Source organism: Lemur catta, chromosome 22 (assembly GCF_020740605.2).
Source record: "Lemur catta isolate mLemCat1 chromosome 22, mLemCat1.pri, whole genome shotgun sequence".
Lineage (NCBI taxonomy): Eukaryota > Metazoa > Chordata > Mammalia > Primates > Lemuridae > Lemur > Lemur catta.
Genome location: NC_059149.1, coordinates 19,362,642 through 19,381,608, shown reverse-complemented (window position 1 = coordinate 19,381,608; position 18,967 = coordinate 19,362,642). Strand labels below are relative to the sequence as shown.

At 45.4% G+C, this 18,967-nt stretch overlaps 2 protein-coding genes across 6 annotated transcripts in view; one reads left to right on the top strand and one right to left on the bottom strand.

The window, feature by feature from the left end:
- Window positions 1-8,374, top strand: part of MTUS1 (microtubule associated scaffold protein 1) — a 117,379-nt gene extending 109,005 nt beyond the window's left edge. For all 5 annotated transcript variants that reach the window (XM_045535535.1, XM_045535536.1, XM_045535534.1 and 2 more), the window contains 4 exons: window positions 27-122; window positions 2,835-2,951; window positions 5,458-5,555; window positions 6,156-8,374. In XM_045535535.1, the coding sequence (XP_045391491.1) occupies window positions 27-122; window positions 2,835-2,951; window positions 5,458-5,555; window positions 6,156-6,369 (525 nt within the window). In that variant the 3' untranslated portion in view covers window positions 6,370-8,374. The remainder of the gene's footprint in view (window positions 1-26; window positions 123-2,834; window positions 2,952-5,457; window positions 5,556-6,155) is intronic.
- A 655-nt stretch (window positions 8,375-9,029) lies between these two features.
- Window positions 9,030-18,967, bottom strand: part of PDGFRL (platelet derived growth factor receptor like) — a 37,706-nt gene continuing 27,768 nt past the window's right edge. Inside the window, exons 4-6 of the mRNA XM_045535533.1 lie at window positions 15,085-15,378; window positions 10,842-10,981; window positions 9,030-9,493 (exon numbers count right to left, since the gene is read on the bottom strand). Coding sequence (XP_045391489.1) covers window positions 9,305-9,493; window positions 10,842-10,981; window positions 15,085-15,378 — 623 coding nt within the window. The 3' untranslated portion in view covers window positions 9,030-9,304. The remainder of the gene's footprint in view (window positions 9,494-10,841; window positions 10,982-15,084; window positions 15,379-18,967) is intronic.

The window sequence follows — 18,967 nt, the reverse complement described above, 5'->3', positions numbered from 1 at the left end:
TCCGTGTTTCATCGTTTGTGTTTTAGAAACAAATCAATGATCTGAAGAGTGAAAACGATGCTTTAAATGAAAAGTTGAAATCAGAAGAACAAAAAAGAATATCAAGAGAGAAAGCAAATTTGGTAAGTTACGGGTGCTCTTTGATCACTACTCAATTTTTCTTCTGCTCAGTTGCCTTTTAGAGGCAACTGAGTGTTCAGCAGCCAGAAAAATATTGCAGGTTTGGAATCCTTTTCCTGTCTAGCAATGTGCATTTTAAGCTGTGTTAAACCAGCTTCATTTAGTGGTGTGTTTTTTTGCAGCCTAAGAAGTGACATACAGATGAAGTCCGAGATATTTTGGGTGGTCTAAAGTAACATCTATAGAAAAACAAAAAAACTGCCAATGATGATCAGGATTTTATGTGGAGACTTTCCTTTAAAAAAAAAATCCACTGTATTGAGATATAATTTATATACCCCAAAGTTCACCCTTTCACAATGTACAATTCAGTGGTTTTTAGTATATTTGTAAAGTTGTGCATTGATCACCAGTATCTAATTCTAGAATATGTCATCACCCCGAAAAGAAGCCCCGTACCCATTAGCAGCCAATCCTATTGTGTCCCAAATCCCCAGCAGTAGGCAACCACCAGTGTACTTTTTATCTCTATGGATTTGCTTATTTTGGACAATTTATACAAAGGGGATCATATGGTATATGATCCTTTATGAGTGGTGTCTTTCACTTAGCATAATGTTTTCAAGGTTCATCCGTGTTGTAGCACATGTCAGTACTTCGTCTCTTTTTATGGATGAATAATTCATTGTACAGATGAATGTCACTTTTGAAAAGTACAGATCTCTTGCAAGTTCAACTTTCTCTTGAAACGTGTATCGTACTCCCCTGCTTTTTTTTTTTTTTCTTAAGAAAAGAATTTTTCTTGTTGCTTCTGCCTTTAGTACCATTTCCATTCCATGTGTGTGTGCTCTGGGGCTGCAGAAGCAAAGCTTTTGCACCACTTAAAAATCTGTGGCCGGCTCCCAAAGTGCACGCGTGGATCTCTCAGTGAGATCTTTTGCTGATAATGTCATTAAGAGACCCTTTAGCCACCTGATAAAATTAGATGAGGTCATATTCAAGGAAACTTCAAAGCTATTTATTCTGGAAGATTCTTAGGAAAAGTCAGTGATTTTTGAAAGAAATCTGGCCTTAACATGCGGAGTGAAAACCTTACTAGTGGTTCTGGGAACAGATTTTTAAAGAGCTTCCTAGGACACGAAAGAGGTTCTTCTACTGCAGCTACTCTGGAAAAGGTGAGGAGGAAACAGATTGAGGAACTGTGTAATATCCAAGGCTGTCCCCCGGGTTAGCATGCTGAGGTTGTGGAAAAGGAAGAGTGCATATGAGTGGGGTCGGGGAGAAAGGGACAGGCTGGCGGAGAAGTAGGAAAAAGCACAGCTGGTACAGGGTTCCCTAAATTAAAAATTGACAGAGGAAGTTATGCTGTTTCCCTCTAACAAAAATAAAGTAGGATTTGCTATTTTCAGGGTAAAGAGAAAAGGGATGTACAAGGACATTATATAAAATTTATGAAGTTTTTTTATTGTATAATATTTGTACATATTTATGGGGTACATGTGATATTTTTATACATACATGGAATGTGTAATGATCAAGTCAGGGTATTTAGGGTATCCATCACCTCGAACATGTATCATTTGTTGGTATTGGGAACATTTCAGATCTTCTCTTCTAGATATTTTGAAATACACAGTAGTCTAAGCTATACCACCCTGAACAGCCGATCTCATCTAAAATATACAATATATTGTTGTTAACTATAGTCACCCTACTGTGCCGTCGAACACTAGAAATTATTCCTCCTATCCAGTTGTATGTTTGTACCCGTTAATCTACCGCTCTTCACCCCCTACCCACCCATGTACCCTTCCCGGCCTCAGGTAACTATCAAAAGAGACTGGAGTTGAAGATCTGAGTGTTAACTATAGTCAGGATTGGTCCAGAGGAGAAAACACTGCCCTGGAGAATGGTTTTGATGATGCTTTACACCACTGAATCTTACCTAAGAAATTCCTTCATTAAACACCTGATCAGTAGATCTTATGCTTTTAATTTGTATCGTAAATTGTGGATGGTTCAGTTGAATTTCCATCAGTAAAGCAAGGAGTACAGCAGGGACCCACGCTGACGGTGTGCTCTTAGAGGACATCTTCTCTTACATAATATTTATTTTGGGAAGAATTTTAGTAGAGTATGTACTATATGCAAAGTAGGTTTTGGGGCATTATGGCTGCCCTAGAAGCATGGCCCAGGCAACATGGTCCCATCATATGAAAAATCTAAAGATTGAGAACATTATCGTTATTTCTGTTATCTTCCAGAAAGCCCTATAAATGTACTACGTTTTTCACTCCTAATTAGTTACTTTGGTTAGAGGCAACTATTGTCCCCTTTTCCCCCTGCAAACACCAATTAAGGGCTTATAAATTGCCTGCTCTCCTGCCAGAGTCCTGTCCTTAATCACAATGATTTTTCTCCTGTTTCCAGTAACATATTTGATGAAACCAATGCTTTCCCATATTAACTTGCTGATAAATGAGTAAAATGTTTATTTCCAACATTATGACCAAAGTCTTTGAGATTAAAATGATCTTAACTCTTCTTTTTTTTTTTTTTTACCTCTTGCTTTGAAACTGCTATAAGAAGATGGAAGTCACTTGCTACTTGTTTATCTACTGTCTAAATCCAGTCAAAGGTTCTTTATGTTAAGAATTTGGACCGTGTGATTGTGTGAGATAAGTGAGAGCGATACCTTGTTGTGTCCTTTCCAGAAAAACCCTCAGATCATGTATCTGGAGCAAGAATTGGAGAGCCTAAAAGCTGTGTTAGAGATCAAGAATGAGAAACTGCATCAGCAAGACGTCAAGTTAATGAAAATGGAGAAACTGGTATGTCTCTTTCAGAAGAGCCGATTGAGGATCTTGCTGAATGGGGTGTAGTGTCTCTGAAATAGGAATTGAGCTCTGGACTTGGAACTCTGGCATTAGGTTGACTGCTCCTTAAGGACGTTTGGAAATCATACAAAAGATAAAGGTTACATTTTCTTTTCCAACTTTGTTGAAGGCTTATTCATTGGTGCCTTCTAAAACATTTTTTTCCCCCGCAAGGAATATCTGAAGCAACATTATTCAGTTCTTAGGAAAACTATGACAAACAAATTTTAGTGGGCTGTGAATCTTCACTTGCCTAAGAAAAATTTTTAAATACCTGTAATATAAAATCAGTTTTTTAACATACCACCAACTCTGGGCAGGTTTCTCATGTCCAAAAATAGTTGAATATGTAAAGTAGTCCCATTAAAGCAACACAATGTACCTAAATTCATCATCTTGTTTATTGTGGACTGGCACGTGATAAGGATTTCTGCTTGAATAAGATTAATCCAGTTGGACATATAGCCAAGCATTGTGAAAAATACGAATATAAAATGTAGTTTGCAGCCTATAGGACAAAGAATGATGTAGCATGTGACAAGTCTACCCAGAACTGTGTGATTGAGTGGAGTGCCCGGTGTTCAGTGTCAGTCTTGGCTCAGGCCCGAAACACAACTGCTACCAGGCAGGACTCTACCCACATGGGCAGGGTTTGGCAGGGTGGCTTAAGTGATCCCAGCTATTGCTGTCGTCTGCACTTGACTGTACCAGCAGCCGAGCACTAATTGCCTCTTCTCCCTGCAAGACGCATCGTTGAACAAGCGCCTCGTTAAAACCCATACCAGCCCCAGACAGCAGGGAGCGTGGTGGTCACTGTTTTTTTCTTGGTTTGGGGGTTTGGTTTGGTTTTCTTCTAGAGACTGTTACCTCTCTGTTAAGGGAGGTCATGGTGAAGCCCCCATGTGGATATATGGGCACTTTGAATTATCAGGAAATTTTGTTTTTTTAAAGGAAGGCAAGGAACTTGTGGTTGTTAATGGACCCAACCTAGTCCTTGCCAGAGGTCATCCTGTTATTCTGAGTCTGATAACTCTGCTAATCCCGCAGTCACTGGTGACTCAGACGATCCTGTTAATAATTAGTTGCTCTGTGTGCAATTCATGTATCAGAACTTCTCCAAAAATTACCAACACATTTTAATTTTTGTTGATCCATAGTATTTCTGTTTCTTGCCATGCCCAAGAAGTATCAGGATAATATCTATCAGCCTTGCGTCGTGTGGTCATGGAAGAATGGGTTAACATGATGACGGGGAAACCCACTATTACCGTATTTATTTATAAATTTCAGGTCTTTGGAGAAACTAAGACACTTAGCACAAGGAGGTTTTCTAAACGAGAAAGCTTTGGTTATGAAAGCTCTGCCAATAATTAGCTCTGTGACACCATCAGACTAGTTTCCTATTCTACAGAATGAAGGATTGGATGAGATAGTACTTAAGGGCCAATCACTGCTCAGTCTCCAATTCCAGATTTTTCCACCCAAGTTTTACCTAGAATTCCTCTACAATTACTGAACATTTCTAGGTTCCTTTTTTCGTATATTCCAGACCTGTTTTCTAGAAAGTTAGTCATATGCTACAAGGACAGGGACTTACTATTAGTTTTGATGGAGGTATAAAGTCGCCTCCTAAGCAAGTAATAAAATCTTACCTTTAGAAAGTGAGCTGGGGTGTAATCAGCTCTTCATCATGTTAAGTGATTAAATGTCTTCAGGGAATCCTATCCTTTAATCTCTCCGCTGAAGAATTTGTTTTTCTTGAAAGTTTAGCCTGGGCAGGCCCTCAGGAGAACGGGACCAGACACATCTTTAGTTGAACCGAGGAGGGTGGCCTTCTGCAGTGTGACTTCTTTCACTTAATGCTCTACAGTGCTTTGTCATGTTGTCAGTTTGTGTGGCTACTCAGAGGTAAATGCTAAAGAGTAACCAGGAAACTATGTTTAAGGCCATACTAAACATTGCTGAGAACCGTGAACTATTAGCCTATGAGTCTTCATCAATTGTTGGAATTTTTTGGTTTGCAAAATTTACCCTAAGATGATGTAGTAGGTTTTGATAAACGCGGCTGTCCAGCTGCGGTGTTAGTTTCACCTTGAAACAGAAGGAGACTCGGCACCCCGGGTTGCCCGGGGCGGCAGTTCTCAGGGGCAATTCTAGAACTGTGTGACCTGGAACAGATCCATTTCCTCCTGGGCAATGTCCGTGTTTAAGCAGCCTGGCATACATTTAAAAAAAAAATAATACCTAGATGCTCTATTTTTGCTGCTTGAGGTTCTTTCTGTGGTGCGTCTGTGTGTAAGTATTTCAGTATGCTATTAGATTTTCCTTAATTAAATCTTTCCATCATGAATGTGCTTTAAGAAATGAGGGGTTAGACTGTGAGTTCTGGAAGGAAAAAAAAATGAGGGGGGTTATTTTTTTTTATTGTTATATAAATGCCCGAATTCTTACTTGTGCCAAGGTGGACAACAACACAGCGTTGGTTGACAAACTGAAGAGATTCCAGCAGGAGAACGAGGAATTAAAAGCTCGGATGGACAAGCACATGGCAATTTCAAGGTAAAAATAAAACAGCCCTGTTTTTCCTGACCTCTCCCTTCCTTGACCATCTGGTGTTACTTTCTTGCCACACTCCACCCGGGCGCCTCCTGGAGATGCCACTGAAGCCAATGGTTAAGGGGTCCTGATTTCTCTCTGGAAAATATGATTGTAGCAGGTGATGCTTTTACTAGAGGGGCCTGGACCGAACACTGAGACCCAAGAGCGCCAGCCTTCTCGCAGAAGCTCTGGCTTACTGACCCTGATTGAGGATGCTTTCAGGGAAGGAGCAGCACGAAACCAAACAGTAATAGAAAACAGCCCCAAATGTGACATAGTCATCAAACATGGAGGATACTTGCAGAAGCACCGCTCAGCCTGCTGTGAAATTGCTCAAAGTGTAGTTTGTTTGTTTTTGGCTCAAGCTCATACTTGCACTATTTGGGTTTCTTAGCCAGCCAAATACCTTTGACCTTGTGCAGGATTCTGTTTTATCCCAAAGCTGATAGTTGGGGACTTTGAAATTTAAAATGGTAAAAAAAAAAAGAAAAAACCCTTGAAATTTTTTTTTTTTTTTTTAACTTGGATTCACATGGTTTCTGGCTGTTTTTCATCTTTAAGGCAACTGTCTACCGAGCAGGCCGTTCTGCAGGAGTCCCTGGAGAAGGAGTCAAAAGTCAACAAGCGACTCTCCATGGAGAACGAGGAGCTTCTGTGGAAGCTGCACAACGGGGACCTGTGTAGCCCCAAGCGGTCCCCCACGTCCTCCGCTGTCCCTTTCCAGTCACCCAGGAATTCCGGCTCCTTCTCCAACCCCAGCATTTCACCCAGATGACACTTCCTGAAAGGCCAGAGACTGTCCGAGCGTGTTCTGATCCAGCTCTGCAGGGCTGACGGTGATCGTGGGAGCAAGAGCTCCCTTGGCTCACGTGTCATTACCGCAGGATAACTGGAAAAGTCACCGCCACCAGAATCGGCTGCTTCTGAGACTGGAACTCTGGAGGGGAGACTCTTGGACTTGGTCCAAAAGACTCCTCCAGAAAAGATTTCGGAACCGACGTGGACGTTATTGCACAAAGCACTTAAAGAACGAGAGAATCTTGTTCGTTGCCTTTTCACCTAAGCGTAAGGGGAAAAACTCTCAGGGGCCTATTAAGATAAAGATTTATAACCTTTGTAATGTTCTTCACCGCAGACACCTTTCTTGTGAGTTTTATTTTGGTCTGGCTGGGGGGTGGGGTGTGAATGAATTGCCTGTGACAGTGTCACGTGCCCGACGCAGTCGCCTCGGCTGTGTGTTAAGTCAAAAGCCGAACATACCTGGATACCTACTAATCAAGTCAGCGTACACATTTCAGCAAAAGCCATAGCAAAAAAAGCAATAGTCGCTTGAATTCTGTCTTACCACCAACTCCGCTCAGCCCTGGGACACGGTGGGGAGAGGCTACGCTCTGTCCTTTCTCGGTATGTTTTTGGGGTAACTCGTTGGCAGTTTCTCAATGTTCACCCATGTCCATTGAAACTAGCTCGATTTTTCTGTAAATTTTTTTACTTACCCATGTGAGCCAACACTATACTACGATCCATTCTCTCAGGCTACGAGTAAATGTAGGACCCTACTTTTTCTTAAAAAATCCGTATATTTGTACCTTGATCTAAGCTACCCTTGCAGACCCACACTGTCCCCTGCTCTCCCATCAGCCTCATCCCCCCTTTGCTTTCTCCACCATCCAGAGCCACAAAAGCAAACCACCTACCTCCGACCTGCTTTTCTCTGGGACAAGGACAAAAGAACATGCTTTGCCAGAGCCAGCTCATCTTCTAAGGTGCTGAAGCCACTCCAAATACACTAAGGCCTGGATCTGGCACTATAGTTTTGAAGAAAATCTTAGAATAAAGAACAAGGAAAAGTCATTGGCTAGTAGAACTAAAATAGGATTCAGTGCTTATGGATGAATTGAAGCACCTTGCGTTAAACCAATGATGCAGTATTTAATAGAAGAAAACAGTGTGGGAAGATCATGCTACTTTTTCAGGTACGGTTTGAGGAATCCCTCTGGCTTTGGGAAGGTGAGAGAACGGCCAGAGAGTGGAAAATATGGCTTGTACGACTCTTCTCCAAGATACATTTCGATTTCTTTCCAAAACTTATTACCTCCCCCAATTCTAAGACTTTGGAAAAGGCGGAAGGAAGAACTGTGGCTTTTTCTCCCTCTCCTTGCATGTGTCAACATTGCAATGTATTTACTAATCTGCGTTCAGTGGCCGTACAAATAACCCCTATAGTAAGAAGAGCTTCAGGATACTAGAGGTGGATATTTGAGTCATTTACATGTACATTGCATACCAAATTGATATTCTTGATGCATGTTTTCTTTAGTGATTGTCTGAAGTTTAACTTCCGGTAGTTTATGACGTATGTAACCTTCCACGTTTGCTTCTGACAAATGAAAACGTAGGGTCACTGCCACCTCCCAGAATGTCTCTGCTCACGCTTCCAAGTTGTTCTCGATGACATTAGCCAAAGTTGGGTTTGCCATTCATCCCCTACACATGGTAAGTCTTGTGCTGTTCCCTGCTGTCCTCCCTACTATGTGTCTGGGAAATCTTATAGCAATTAATATAAAATGTTCTTTGGAGGATAGAACAGGAGAGAAGATAGGAAACAAAATAGAGAAATTTTCAGTTTTGTTTTTTTTAAAACCAAATGTTTCACGTAGGATGCAAAATGCTGGCACGTCATAAAAATATGGATGTGTAAACAGTTGTAGTTGTGCTCAGTTTGTAGTGATGGAAAATGTATTTTACTTGGATCAAATAAATAATGCTGGAATATTCAATATAAGAATTGCAACCTCTGACATACTTCACTCTGCAAAGTTTATGGCCCTTCTCAGAGTATGGTCATTTAGAGTGTGTCTCCTGAAGCTAGTTCCTGGGAATGTCCGGTGCAGCCAGAGAACTGGTCAGGGCAGAGCTTCGGCTCACAGCTATGTGTATTTGAGAAAAAAATCTTGGCTGAGTTTAGCAATCTATGCTGTATAACATAAGAATTAGAATAGCTGTGGTGTAGATATTTTTGAAGAGGGTAAAAATGTCTAAACAGTTGAATCTTCCTTAATCTATGCATCTATTTTATATTGGAAGTTAAATGCTCAAAAGTACTAATTTCTAGATTAGTCTATTTAAGTTTAAGAGAAAGCCAAGTACACATGATGTTTTTCAATACCTTCATAAATTAGCTCATCTTTGCTCTAAAGTTGCTACTTAGAAAAAAATGACAGGTCTGCGTATTTGAATCTTGAGTTGCTCCTTGTGGATAAGTAATTGAACTGTATATTAGTACATCTTAAAATTCTAATATGTTGTGGTGGTCATATGAAAAGAACACTCGGTATCTACCCAAGTATTGCTGCCACGAGTTCTTCTGGATGTACATTAAGCCAACTTAAAAAACAAGCACTTAGGCCATTTTTTTACAAAAACTTGCTCATTTAGTAGAAATGATTATATAAAGTTGTTTACAATATAGACTTATAAAAACTAGGCAAGCAATCAAAATACATGCTTTCTGTTAGAACAGTTAACACTTCCATTAATAGACCACATGACCTGCTTTTAGTTTGGAGGTCCAGGTCTGACTCCCAAAGCAGGGTCGGGGTTTGGTGCCAGACGTCAGCCTCCAGCAAAGCACTAACACCAAGAACCCCGAGGCTGACTCTGCGCACACGTGGGCCTCCCCCTAAGTTCATCGTACCTGCGTTTCCAAGTCAGGAAAACTCAACAGTGGTCGCTACCGTAGTCTGTCCTTGAGGATTCTGCGCCGTGCAAATGTAATACCCTGCATCAATGGTCTCAAAGTCCCCCACCGTGATGACACTCTGGGAGATCCTCGTGGTGTGTCCGAGTCCTCGGTGGATCAGCCTCCACGTGTCTTGAATGGTCACGGGTCTCTCATCCTGTTCAACGACACCCACACGAACTGAAGCATGAGGGACAAGCGGCTAGAAACAGCTCCATTCACCCAACCCTGGGGACTGTCCCTTTCAAAGTGGAAAACACATGCTTGGAAAAGACCGTGGTATGCATAGCTCAAAGGCTGTGGGCACTTCTACACTGTATAATCATTTTAGGCTGCCTTTTTCCCATTGAATTTGGAAGAAAATCTTTATACTGTTTGGCATTCTCTTTTGGGCCTTTTCTTAAGTAAGTTTCTATTTAATATTAAATTTATCCTTTTGGAATGCCCATTTCCCACTGCTCCCCTGTTCATGCTGCCTACTTTCTCCCCCTGGCTTTGGGACTTATTTACAGGATTGAAAGTCAGAGGCCTGAAGAAGCACTCACTGTGCCGGTGACAGATTTGGGAGAGGGACAAGTATGATTAGGCAAAGGTGACATAGGACTCCAGTGGGAGAAAAGTTGTACCAAGGAAGGATAAGATACTGCATGAGATGACAGTGACCCCCGATTTCTGGAAAGCAAGGTCACTTTTGAGAGGGTTCAGCCCACTCTGGTGACAATATTTATAACTGAATACCTTTTCTACTTAGAAAAATACCAATCAGCAATGTAGGAAAAAAAACCAAACCCTCTATTGAAAATCAGTAATGACCTATAAAGTGTGACAAACAACAACTTTTAAAAACAACTACCTAGTACAGGCATGCTGGTAAACCCTAGTCCCCAGGGATGGTGAGTTTCCACCAAGCACGCCCCGCAGGTCAGAGGTACAACTACTGAGTGTGTCCTGGGGGGGCCCAGTCTCTTCTGGCAACAGAGGGATGATTCCATGGTGGTGGCAGAGCTGTTTATTTTAGTCAGCAGGCCGTGCACCAAGGCTAAATATGCTCGAGCTGCCTTTATGGGAAGTCTATTTTAAAATGATCTCTGGCCTCACAGCTCCTTTTGCCAGGGCCTGTGTGTCTCTGCCCACGGGGTGGATATCTGCTCACAGCTCCTTGCCCCAGGGGGCAGCTTGTCCAGAGAACACCCTGAAGGACCCCAGAACCCAGAACATGGGACTGAAGATTGTTTCCCTTGCATACCACGGTCCCCCCATAATTAAAGAAAAACCGTATATGAAGAGGGTACATTCATCAAGTTGCCTAATGGAAACCGATCTGTTATTCCCTGTCCTTTACAAAAAAAAAAATCCATCTGTAAATATATTGAAACTTCTTAGTAAAAAACAAGCCCTGGCCCCCTTCCATGGTCCCACACATTTCTGGTACATTGTTAAGGCCTGTGTCACTGGGTGGGGACAAAACTGAATTAAAATGGCTGAGACTCGGGGGTGGCGCTTACCTGCTGCCCCGGGAAGATCCACCGGAATTCCACCTCCACGTCGGGCTCCCCCAGGACGGTGCAGAGCACGCTGACGTCGTCCCCTCCCCTCACCTTGTTGGAGGAGGCCACGATGGTGGTCGACGGAGGGCCACTGGGAACTGGAAGTCAGCGGGAGAGGGACATGAGACTGCGAGCGGGACACTGGAAACGAACCTACACACGTACACGTGTTCTTGGGAGAGCGGTGACGTTTCTCACAGCTTCCCCACCAGGCCAGCACTAGCCCACCACTTTCGGCTGCCTTTGAAGTCACCTTTAGCTCTCACCTTTGGGGGTCCAGAACTCCCAAGGACAGTCACCAAGCTTGTGATTAGGGGAGGAGGCTCAGAGGTCTGTCTGGTCATGCAAAGGGAATAAAACGGTGAGAGGGCAGCAGGTAGAACACGGTGACAACAGCCCGGGTATGGTGTCTGAGGGGGTGGCAGGGAAGGGGTAGGTGTGTGGCTGCCCATTCTCAGAAGAGAAAGTCTAAATACACAGACGAGCGGGGCACAAGCGCCACCTGGCTTGGCAGTGCCTTTACTTGACGGCATTTCAGAAACAAATTTCTTCCCTCCATGAGCCTTGAGCAAGGCTGGGTTCCCGGAGCGGGGACGACCTGGACTCTCAGTCCCTGCAGGCTGAATGCCAGAGAACGGGGAGACACGGAGCAAGGGATCACACGGTTAATTTAAAATTTTAGTTGCATTAAGAGCTACGACGCAGAAGCCTAGAAAGTTCAGGATACTCTGAGAGCCGGGAAAGGCTGCTCCGGGAAGCACCGTTGGAACTAACATCTCAGGGGTGGGCTTGAAGACATGGACGGGAACCCCACGTGCACAGCCCCTAGGGGAGGGGGTGGCAGAGGGCAGGGACAGATGCCACCAGGCTGGGGCGGAGGGCAGAGGCAGGTCAGCTGAGAACACAGAGGATTTACACTCGGAACCTACTGAATGGTGTAATAGGAGTTACTGTCATCTACAGGGTGGGAAATGGAGAAAGAAAAAGGGACCATAAGGGAGACTGATGACAAAGTTACTCACATTAGTCCTGGGGGGAGGCGATGACAGCTCAAACCCTTTTTTGCAATGAGGATGGAGGGAAGCAGGATTTGAAATTGATTGAATGAAAAGAGCAGAAAGGACCGGGAGGAGAAGGGAGGTCGGGGTTGACTTGCAGCCACAGCCCTGTCCCCTGGGTGACAGAGGTGCCATCACCAGGGCAGAGAAGGCAGGAGAACCAGGGTGGGAGGAAGACCGTCGGTTCAGGGTTGGGACAAGGAGTCTGAAGAGCCATCAGGACTCCGCAGGTGCTAGGTGGAGGGTTGGACAAGTGAACCTGGCACTGCGGGTCTGGGCCACACGTGTTCATCTAGGACTTAAAGTGCACACACGTGTGAAGCGGAGCCAGGGACATGGCGCGGGCTGCCCAGGAAGAGACCAGGAGAGAGAAAGAAGGTACTCGTGGAGCTCTGACGCCAAAAAGCTGACGGAAGGCAAAGAGCCAACAAAGCAGAGTGACAGTTGGGGGACGGGGGTGGGGGAGAGGGGACAGGGGAGAGGCGGTTTCCTGCAGGAGACAAGGAGGACAGGAGTTGCCCGCTGGAGCTAATGGCAGGGGAGTCCCTGGGAACCTTGGCCACAGCTGTTTGGGCGGAGGGCAAGGGGGAAGCCAGTTGAGAGTGGGCTGAGGAGCGTGGGACAGGAAGGGAAGTGGGGGCAGGGGACACAGAGCTCCAGCAGGGACTCGGATGTGCCAGCAGAGGGCAATGGCCTCAGGGAGCCTGAGGGGTCAAAGCAGGGCTGTGAGAGTCAGTTGGTTACAGAGCTCTGGGGCCATGGCCCACTGAATGACACCACGGCTAAGAACATAAGGCCCGAGGGAGCCTGAATTCTGATTCCAGAGGGCCACCAGCTCGTGGGGCCGCTCACCCCTCTGCAGGGCTGCCTGCCAGACACCACTACGGTAGCACGGACTCTGCCCACAGACCACACACCCGGGTCGGGCTGAGAGTTCTTAGACAAAAGTCACCTCTGAGGGACTACAGTGTATGAAGAGAAACCATTTCCTCTGCTCCCCCGCAGGGGCTGGCCAGGGGGTGCCTATCGAGGGAGAGTGACCCAAGGGACCCACTTGTCAGGGAAGGGAGGTGGCGTGCAGCTCCTTGGTGGATCTGCTTGCTGGCCACCCCGTGCCATCAGACCAGGCGGGGTCTGCCGGGAGGCACGGGGGCCCAGGTTGTGTCCCTGCTGTAAGTTTCTGGTTGCCACATGCGCCAGAGACAGGATCGGAAGGACACAGAGACTTCAGGACTCCAGCATTTCTCAGACCACACTGCAGCTTGGAGCAAAGAAGTGTACATAGGCTAGGCATGGTGGCTCATGCCTGTAATCCTAGCATTGTGGGAGGCCAAGGCAGGAGGATCACTAGAGCCTACAAGTTCGAGACCAGTCTGGACAACATAGCAAGACCCCATCTCTACAAAAAAATTTTTTAAAAATTAGTCAGGTGTGGTGGCACATGCTACCCTGCTACTTAGCTGGCTAAAACCAGCCGGGCAGACCCTGGCCGCCTGCAGGTGAGCACCGGTGAACTCTGCTCATGACCATGCTGAAGTCTCCACCCAGGAAGAGCTACAGCTTCATTACCGTAACACACCTGTGACAACTAACTACGCATGCGTAAGGAAAACTCCGCCCCTGCATGCGAGGACCCAGCTTTCTCTACAACCCTGCAAAACCGCCACCACTTTCCCTCACGGAGACACTAATGCGGAGGTTATTCTCAGTGCTCACTGGCTGCAGGCGACTAAAAGTCCTACAGATCAAGACCCGCGTCTCCCAGGCAAAGTCATTTGTCACTCGCACGTTGAAAGAACCCTAGTCTTTAGGCAACACAGGCACAGGGAGACGGGACAGTGGAGACGGGATGGTGACGGTCATCTGGGAGGGATTTTCCTGGACAGGCAGGAGGAAAGCGCAGAGGGGCAAGGTGTGCAGCGTCGGCGGAGCGCTGATGAGACCCGGATCTAAGCCAGGGAGGTGGGGGGCCTGGGGACAGGGGAGGGCAGCGGGGCACACTGAGCGAACAGTCCGGGAAGACGTGAGCCAGTGGCTGCAGCTGGGGTCATGTTGTGATGGGGTGGAGCGGACGGGGGAGTCACTGCATTTCAAGTCATCCTGAGGATGGACAGAGTAGCCAGGGGACAGCAGGGCCGAGTGCTGAAATGTTCAAGGAACGCAGGGGAGCGACACGAAGGGAGATGAGGCCACGGGAGCAGTGTAGGCTCCCAGCAGAAGGGGAGACACTGAGGGTCCAAAGCAGGAATGGGCGCAAGAAGGATGCCAGCCTCCAGGTGGGCCTTGGGAGACAGCAGATTTGGGTTAAAACTAAGAGGCCGGGAGGATGCTCCAAAGGAGGTGGGGACAGAGGGGACTTGCTGATCAAACACACAGGCAGCACCAGATGGAAGAATGGCTGGAAGGGAGGAAAGGGGTGTAGGGTCAGAGTCCCAGGCAAGGAGGTAGAACATTCCAGAAACAGTGGTGCAAAAGGGAAGCCTTTAAGAACAGTGTCCCATGTCCCCTTGGTAGAGAACGATAGGACAGGATGGCCTTACTGATAAACTAACAGAGAAAAATAAACTGACAGAAAAAAACTTCAACCCACAATTGCCCTTTGAAGAGAAAGATCACAACACAACTACCCCTTTGTTTAACCAGCTGTGGCTTAACTTGCTGTCGTTAAGATTAACCACCTGTGGCCTCTAAGAGTTTGTCTTCACGGCCCTTGAAAAGAACTGAGCAGACAGAAGCTGATGCATCCCCAGTTCCTGCCAGCCCACATTCCAACCACTCTGATAAGTCAGCCTTGCAGACAGAGGGGGGGAAAAAAAGGAAAAATCAGACACAGCCATTTTCTGCTATCAGCTAGCAACACTCTTTTTCTTCCTTTTTTCTCCCCAAAACCCCCTGGCCCCTTAGCCTCCAGCCACACTATTTCTTTCTTTCATGTGCCAAACCCTTTCCCCCTTCTCTCAGGGGAAAGTAAAATAAACTTTTTACTTCTTTCTATCCTAATCTTTGTGTCGAGAATTCTTTTTCATCCCGTGCCACGAGTTCCCATCCTAACAGGGAACAGCATGCCCCCCAACATGGAACAGCATGCCAGACAGCGGCCATTGCAGATGCCTAGAATCCGGGCAGGGCTGGGCCAGACTCACCCTCCACGTAGAGCAGCTGGTACTTGACGGAGATCTGCGACTTGCCCCCGGCCTCCGCCTTGCAGTAGACCACCCCCTGCTGGTCCGCGTGGGGCTGCAGGTACACGAAACCTCGCTTCATGTCGTAAACGATGTCCGTTCCATTGGCGGGGATTTCCTTGGCCGGGAACTCCCTGTGGAGGGTGACTTTGGCGGACAGCACCGTCACCCGACAAGGAACCACGGCCTCTCTGTCCGGGTTCAAGTAGACGACATCGAAGTAGCTGGGAGACGGCACAAAGAGTTCTCCTTTCTCTGCAAAGGGGGAAACACAGACTTATTGACTCTGGAGCAATGAGCTAAGAGTGCCTTAAGGACTCTGGCAATTGACTAGGAATACTAAGTCCTTACAAATAGAAAAGGCTGATTTTTTAAAAATGCTTTTCATTTTCTGGATGAATAATTTTTACTTTGCATCTCCTTAAAAGAAACGGAAAAAGGTAATTAGTTCAAGCCCCAATCAGGCCCATGGATCACGGCCCCGAGGAAGCAGGGAAGGAGGCAGATTTCCTTAGGAGCAGTTTTTTTTTTTTTTTTTTTTTTTGAGACAGAGTCTCACTCTGTTGCCCGGCTAGAGTGAGTGCCCTGGCGTCAGCCTAGCTCACAGCAACCTCAAACTCCTGGGCTCAAGCGATCCTCCTGCCTCAGCCTCCCGAGTAGCTGGGACTACAGGCATGCGCCACCATGCCCGGCTAATTTTTTCTATATATATTTTTAGCTGTCCAAATCATTTCTTTCTATTTTTAGTAGAGACGGGGTCTCGCTCTTGCTCAGGCTGGTCTCGAACTCCTGAGCTCAAACAATCTGCCCGCCTCGGCCTCCCAGAGCTAGGATTACAGGCGTGAGCCACCGCGCCCGGCCTTAGGCGCAGTTTTAAACCTCGAAGCCATCTGCTGCTTTTATGTGAGAAAGAAGCCCCGGCAGTGGGGGCTGGCGGGCAGGGAGGGATTTCCCAGCAGATCGGAGCTCCTCTAGGAGGCCTGACACAGTGACAGTGTCCTGAGCCTGTCCCCAAACTCACAGCCCAGAGGACCTGGCACCTGCCAAGATTAGTGGAAGAGAATGGGACGGAGAGAGAACCTATTGGTCCCCAGTCTGGGTTCAGCGTGGCCACCAATCTGGCTTGGGACCCCCAGCCAGCCTCTTACACTCCCCATTTCCTCTGAAATCACCCTGCCTGGTTCTTTATGCTTCAGATGGGCACTTGTATCTCACACCTTAACCACTCTGTCCTTAGGGCAGTCAAGGGACGCTGGGTTGGGCTTTGGGTTTTTTTGTTTTTTTGTGTTTTGGTGGTGGGTTTTCTATTTTCTTTTTTTCTCTACCTTTGGTACATTAAATCTTTTCTTTTTCTGGATCATTCTGTGAGGGAATATTCTAGTAATTGCTAAGAGAACTCTCCGGAGCTAATCACACCCCAACACTCGTTAAATCTTTTCCTGTTTTCCCTGCAATGTTCCTGAAACAAATAATTATTCTTGGTTTTCTCCTCCACCAGCAGCCTTTGTGTCACAGTTGTATGGTGTTTTAGGCTGGGGACAGAATTCCTGGACACAATATCAAATGTCTTCATGGGCCGAGAGTTCTTGGGCTATGATTACTGAGTTCACTAACATGAAGGTTAGGAAACAGTATGTCCTAGCTCAGCAAGTATCTGTCTTTTGCAAGGCTTGATAATCAGTCCGGGTGATTTGTGCTACTTTATGACTGATTGACTGTCAGGCTCAGCCAGGGGCACCTTTGTTAATGTTGTACCCAATGTTCACGTGTTCACACAGTCAGTCTACATGGCCTTGAATGTGTGAATCTCCCTGGGCTTCCATATCCCCATTCGTAAAGAGAAGAATCTGGTGTAGATAATATTAAACATGTCTTTTTAGCAATGACACTTCAGGATTTTATGATTATAAGATTTAGAGGCAACTTTTGCTTTAAGTAAGGGTATGTAGAGTAATCTCAGCCAATAAGCAAAGCCAGCAGAATAAGTGAACCATCTGAATTTCAGAACACCAAAATGTCATCTGACTTCTTGTACTAAAATACTTGCTTTGAAATAAGTGGCCACGCCCATTGCTTTAAAAATGTGTTTGCAGTCAGTAGCCTCCATCTACAAAAGCAAAATGTGTGTTGAAGTTCCTTTTAACAGTTACAGATGACATATGTCCCCTACATAGCCACTTATGTAATGACAAACATATTACTTTAAGAAAAGTGAGCACATGAGATTTTATATTTCTAAAAAAAAATAAAGTTAGGAGGCTATAAACTAAAACCGAATGATAGCAAACTCAATATTTAATAAAGTACTTACTTATTAATGTTGTTTTCCTACATATGAAAATTAGAGCCCAAAGCCTTTTACTGAGAAAGCCCCATCGGCTGGTGAGATGTTCTCATACTTGACCCGGGTGGCAGTTGCATGTGTCTGTTCACTTGAGGATAATTTATTGAGTTGTATGATTAGGATTTGAGTGTTTTTCTTTATATATGTCAATTAAACAGAGAAAAAGGGGGGAAAACCCCTCCAAAAGCCTCCTGAGTAAAGATGACAGAGGAAATACATATGGCAGTTGCTTAAGCAAAACTTGCACAAATTAACAACAATCACTTCCCCCCTGCCAAAGAAGCTTCACTCTAGGAAACATAATGAATGACAGACGTTTCTCTACGTGGGTAGCTGGGAAACACATGCTCAGAAAGATTCCAGAGCCAAGCATGGGAACCTCAGCTTCTGTAACGGCCCATCTTGGATTTTCAAACCCACCCATGCTTGAAAAGACAAATTGCTAAACTCTGTACTAAAAATCCAACTGGACTCCCAGTGTAGTGTTGAGGATTAAGAAAATGATACAACACATTCGGTCACCTCCCTTTTTGATCCAGGTGTCTTGACAGTTGAGAAGTATGTTTTAGCCTTCCTTTGATTCACAAAGGGACTTCAGTAAATTAAGAAAGAGGACCTGCCTCCAAAACTCAAAGAGAGCCCATAACCTTAGAAGGACATTCTGTTCCAGCAAAGCCTTCAGTTCAAAACTCTGACCAGTACTTTGGGAAGACACAACAGTGCTCATTTTGGCAAGAGTCTTCATTCTGCAATTTGCAATGTAGCATCAGTCCTGTCTGTAACAATAGACTTTTATTGGTTTTCATTGGTTGTCTTTTCCACTGTCGCTCCACAGTGTGACATTATACAAAAGGGATATGGGCAATTCTGGGTATCATATTCCAAAATGAAGATCCAAAGGGATTGCCCATGAACAACTGTTAGCAATTCTCCTGACAACACCAGTTTTGCCAGCTGGTGTCTTCCTGGCTGTCAGTCCACCCATCACCTTGGCCTAGGAAGGCTCAAGGCAGTAGGAACATTGAATCCTGGGTCAGAAAACCAGGGTTGGACTTCTTACTCTGCCACTACAAGTCATGGAGCACTGAGTCTCCATGTTAACATTATTATTTCTAAAATAGAGAAAATAGTTTTTGCTTATTTCATAAGCATGTTGTAGAAATGAGATACATGTGCTTCCAGAATTGTAGCATGCCCTGCTAATGCATCTTCTTGCCAGAGAGGAGCTATTTGGGCAGGAAGGGGAAAAACACATGAGATTTTGCTAAAGCATTAATGGCCAGGGCAGAAGATCATTTGGGTCATAGGCCTAAGTCATTCTAGATCTGAAAGGTAGGTGGATTCAGGGCATAGACAAATTTCATGAAATCTCCTGCCCAGACACTGAGAAAGGATTCTGGATTCCCTTGAAATGCCTTGATGGCAACAGAACCTGGGCGTGGAATTTGCAAGATTCCTGAAAGCTGTTTCTGACCTCTGATCGTTGTTGGAGAACTTCAT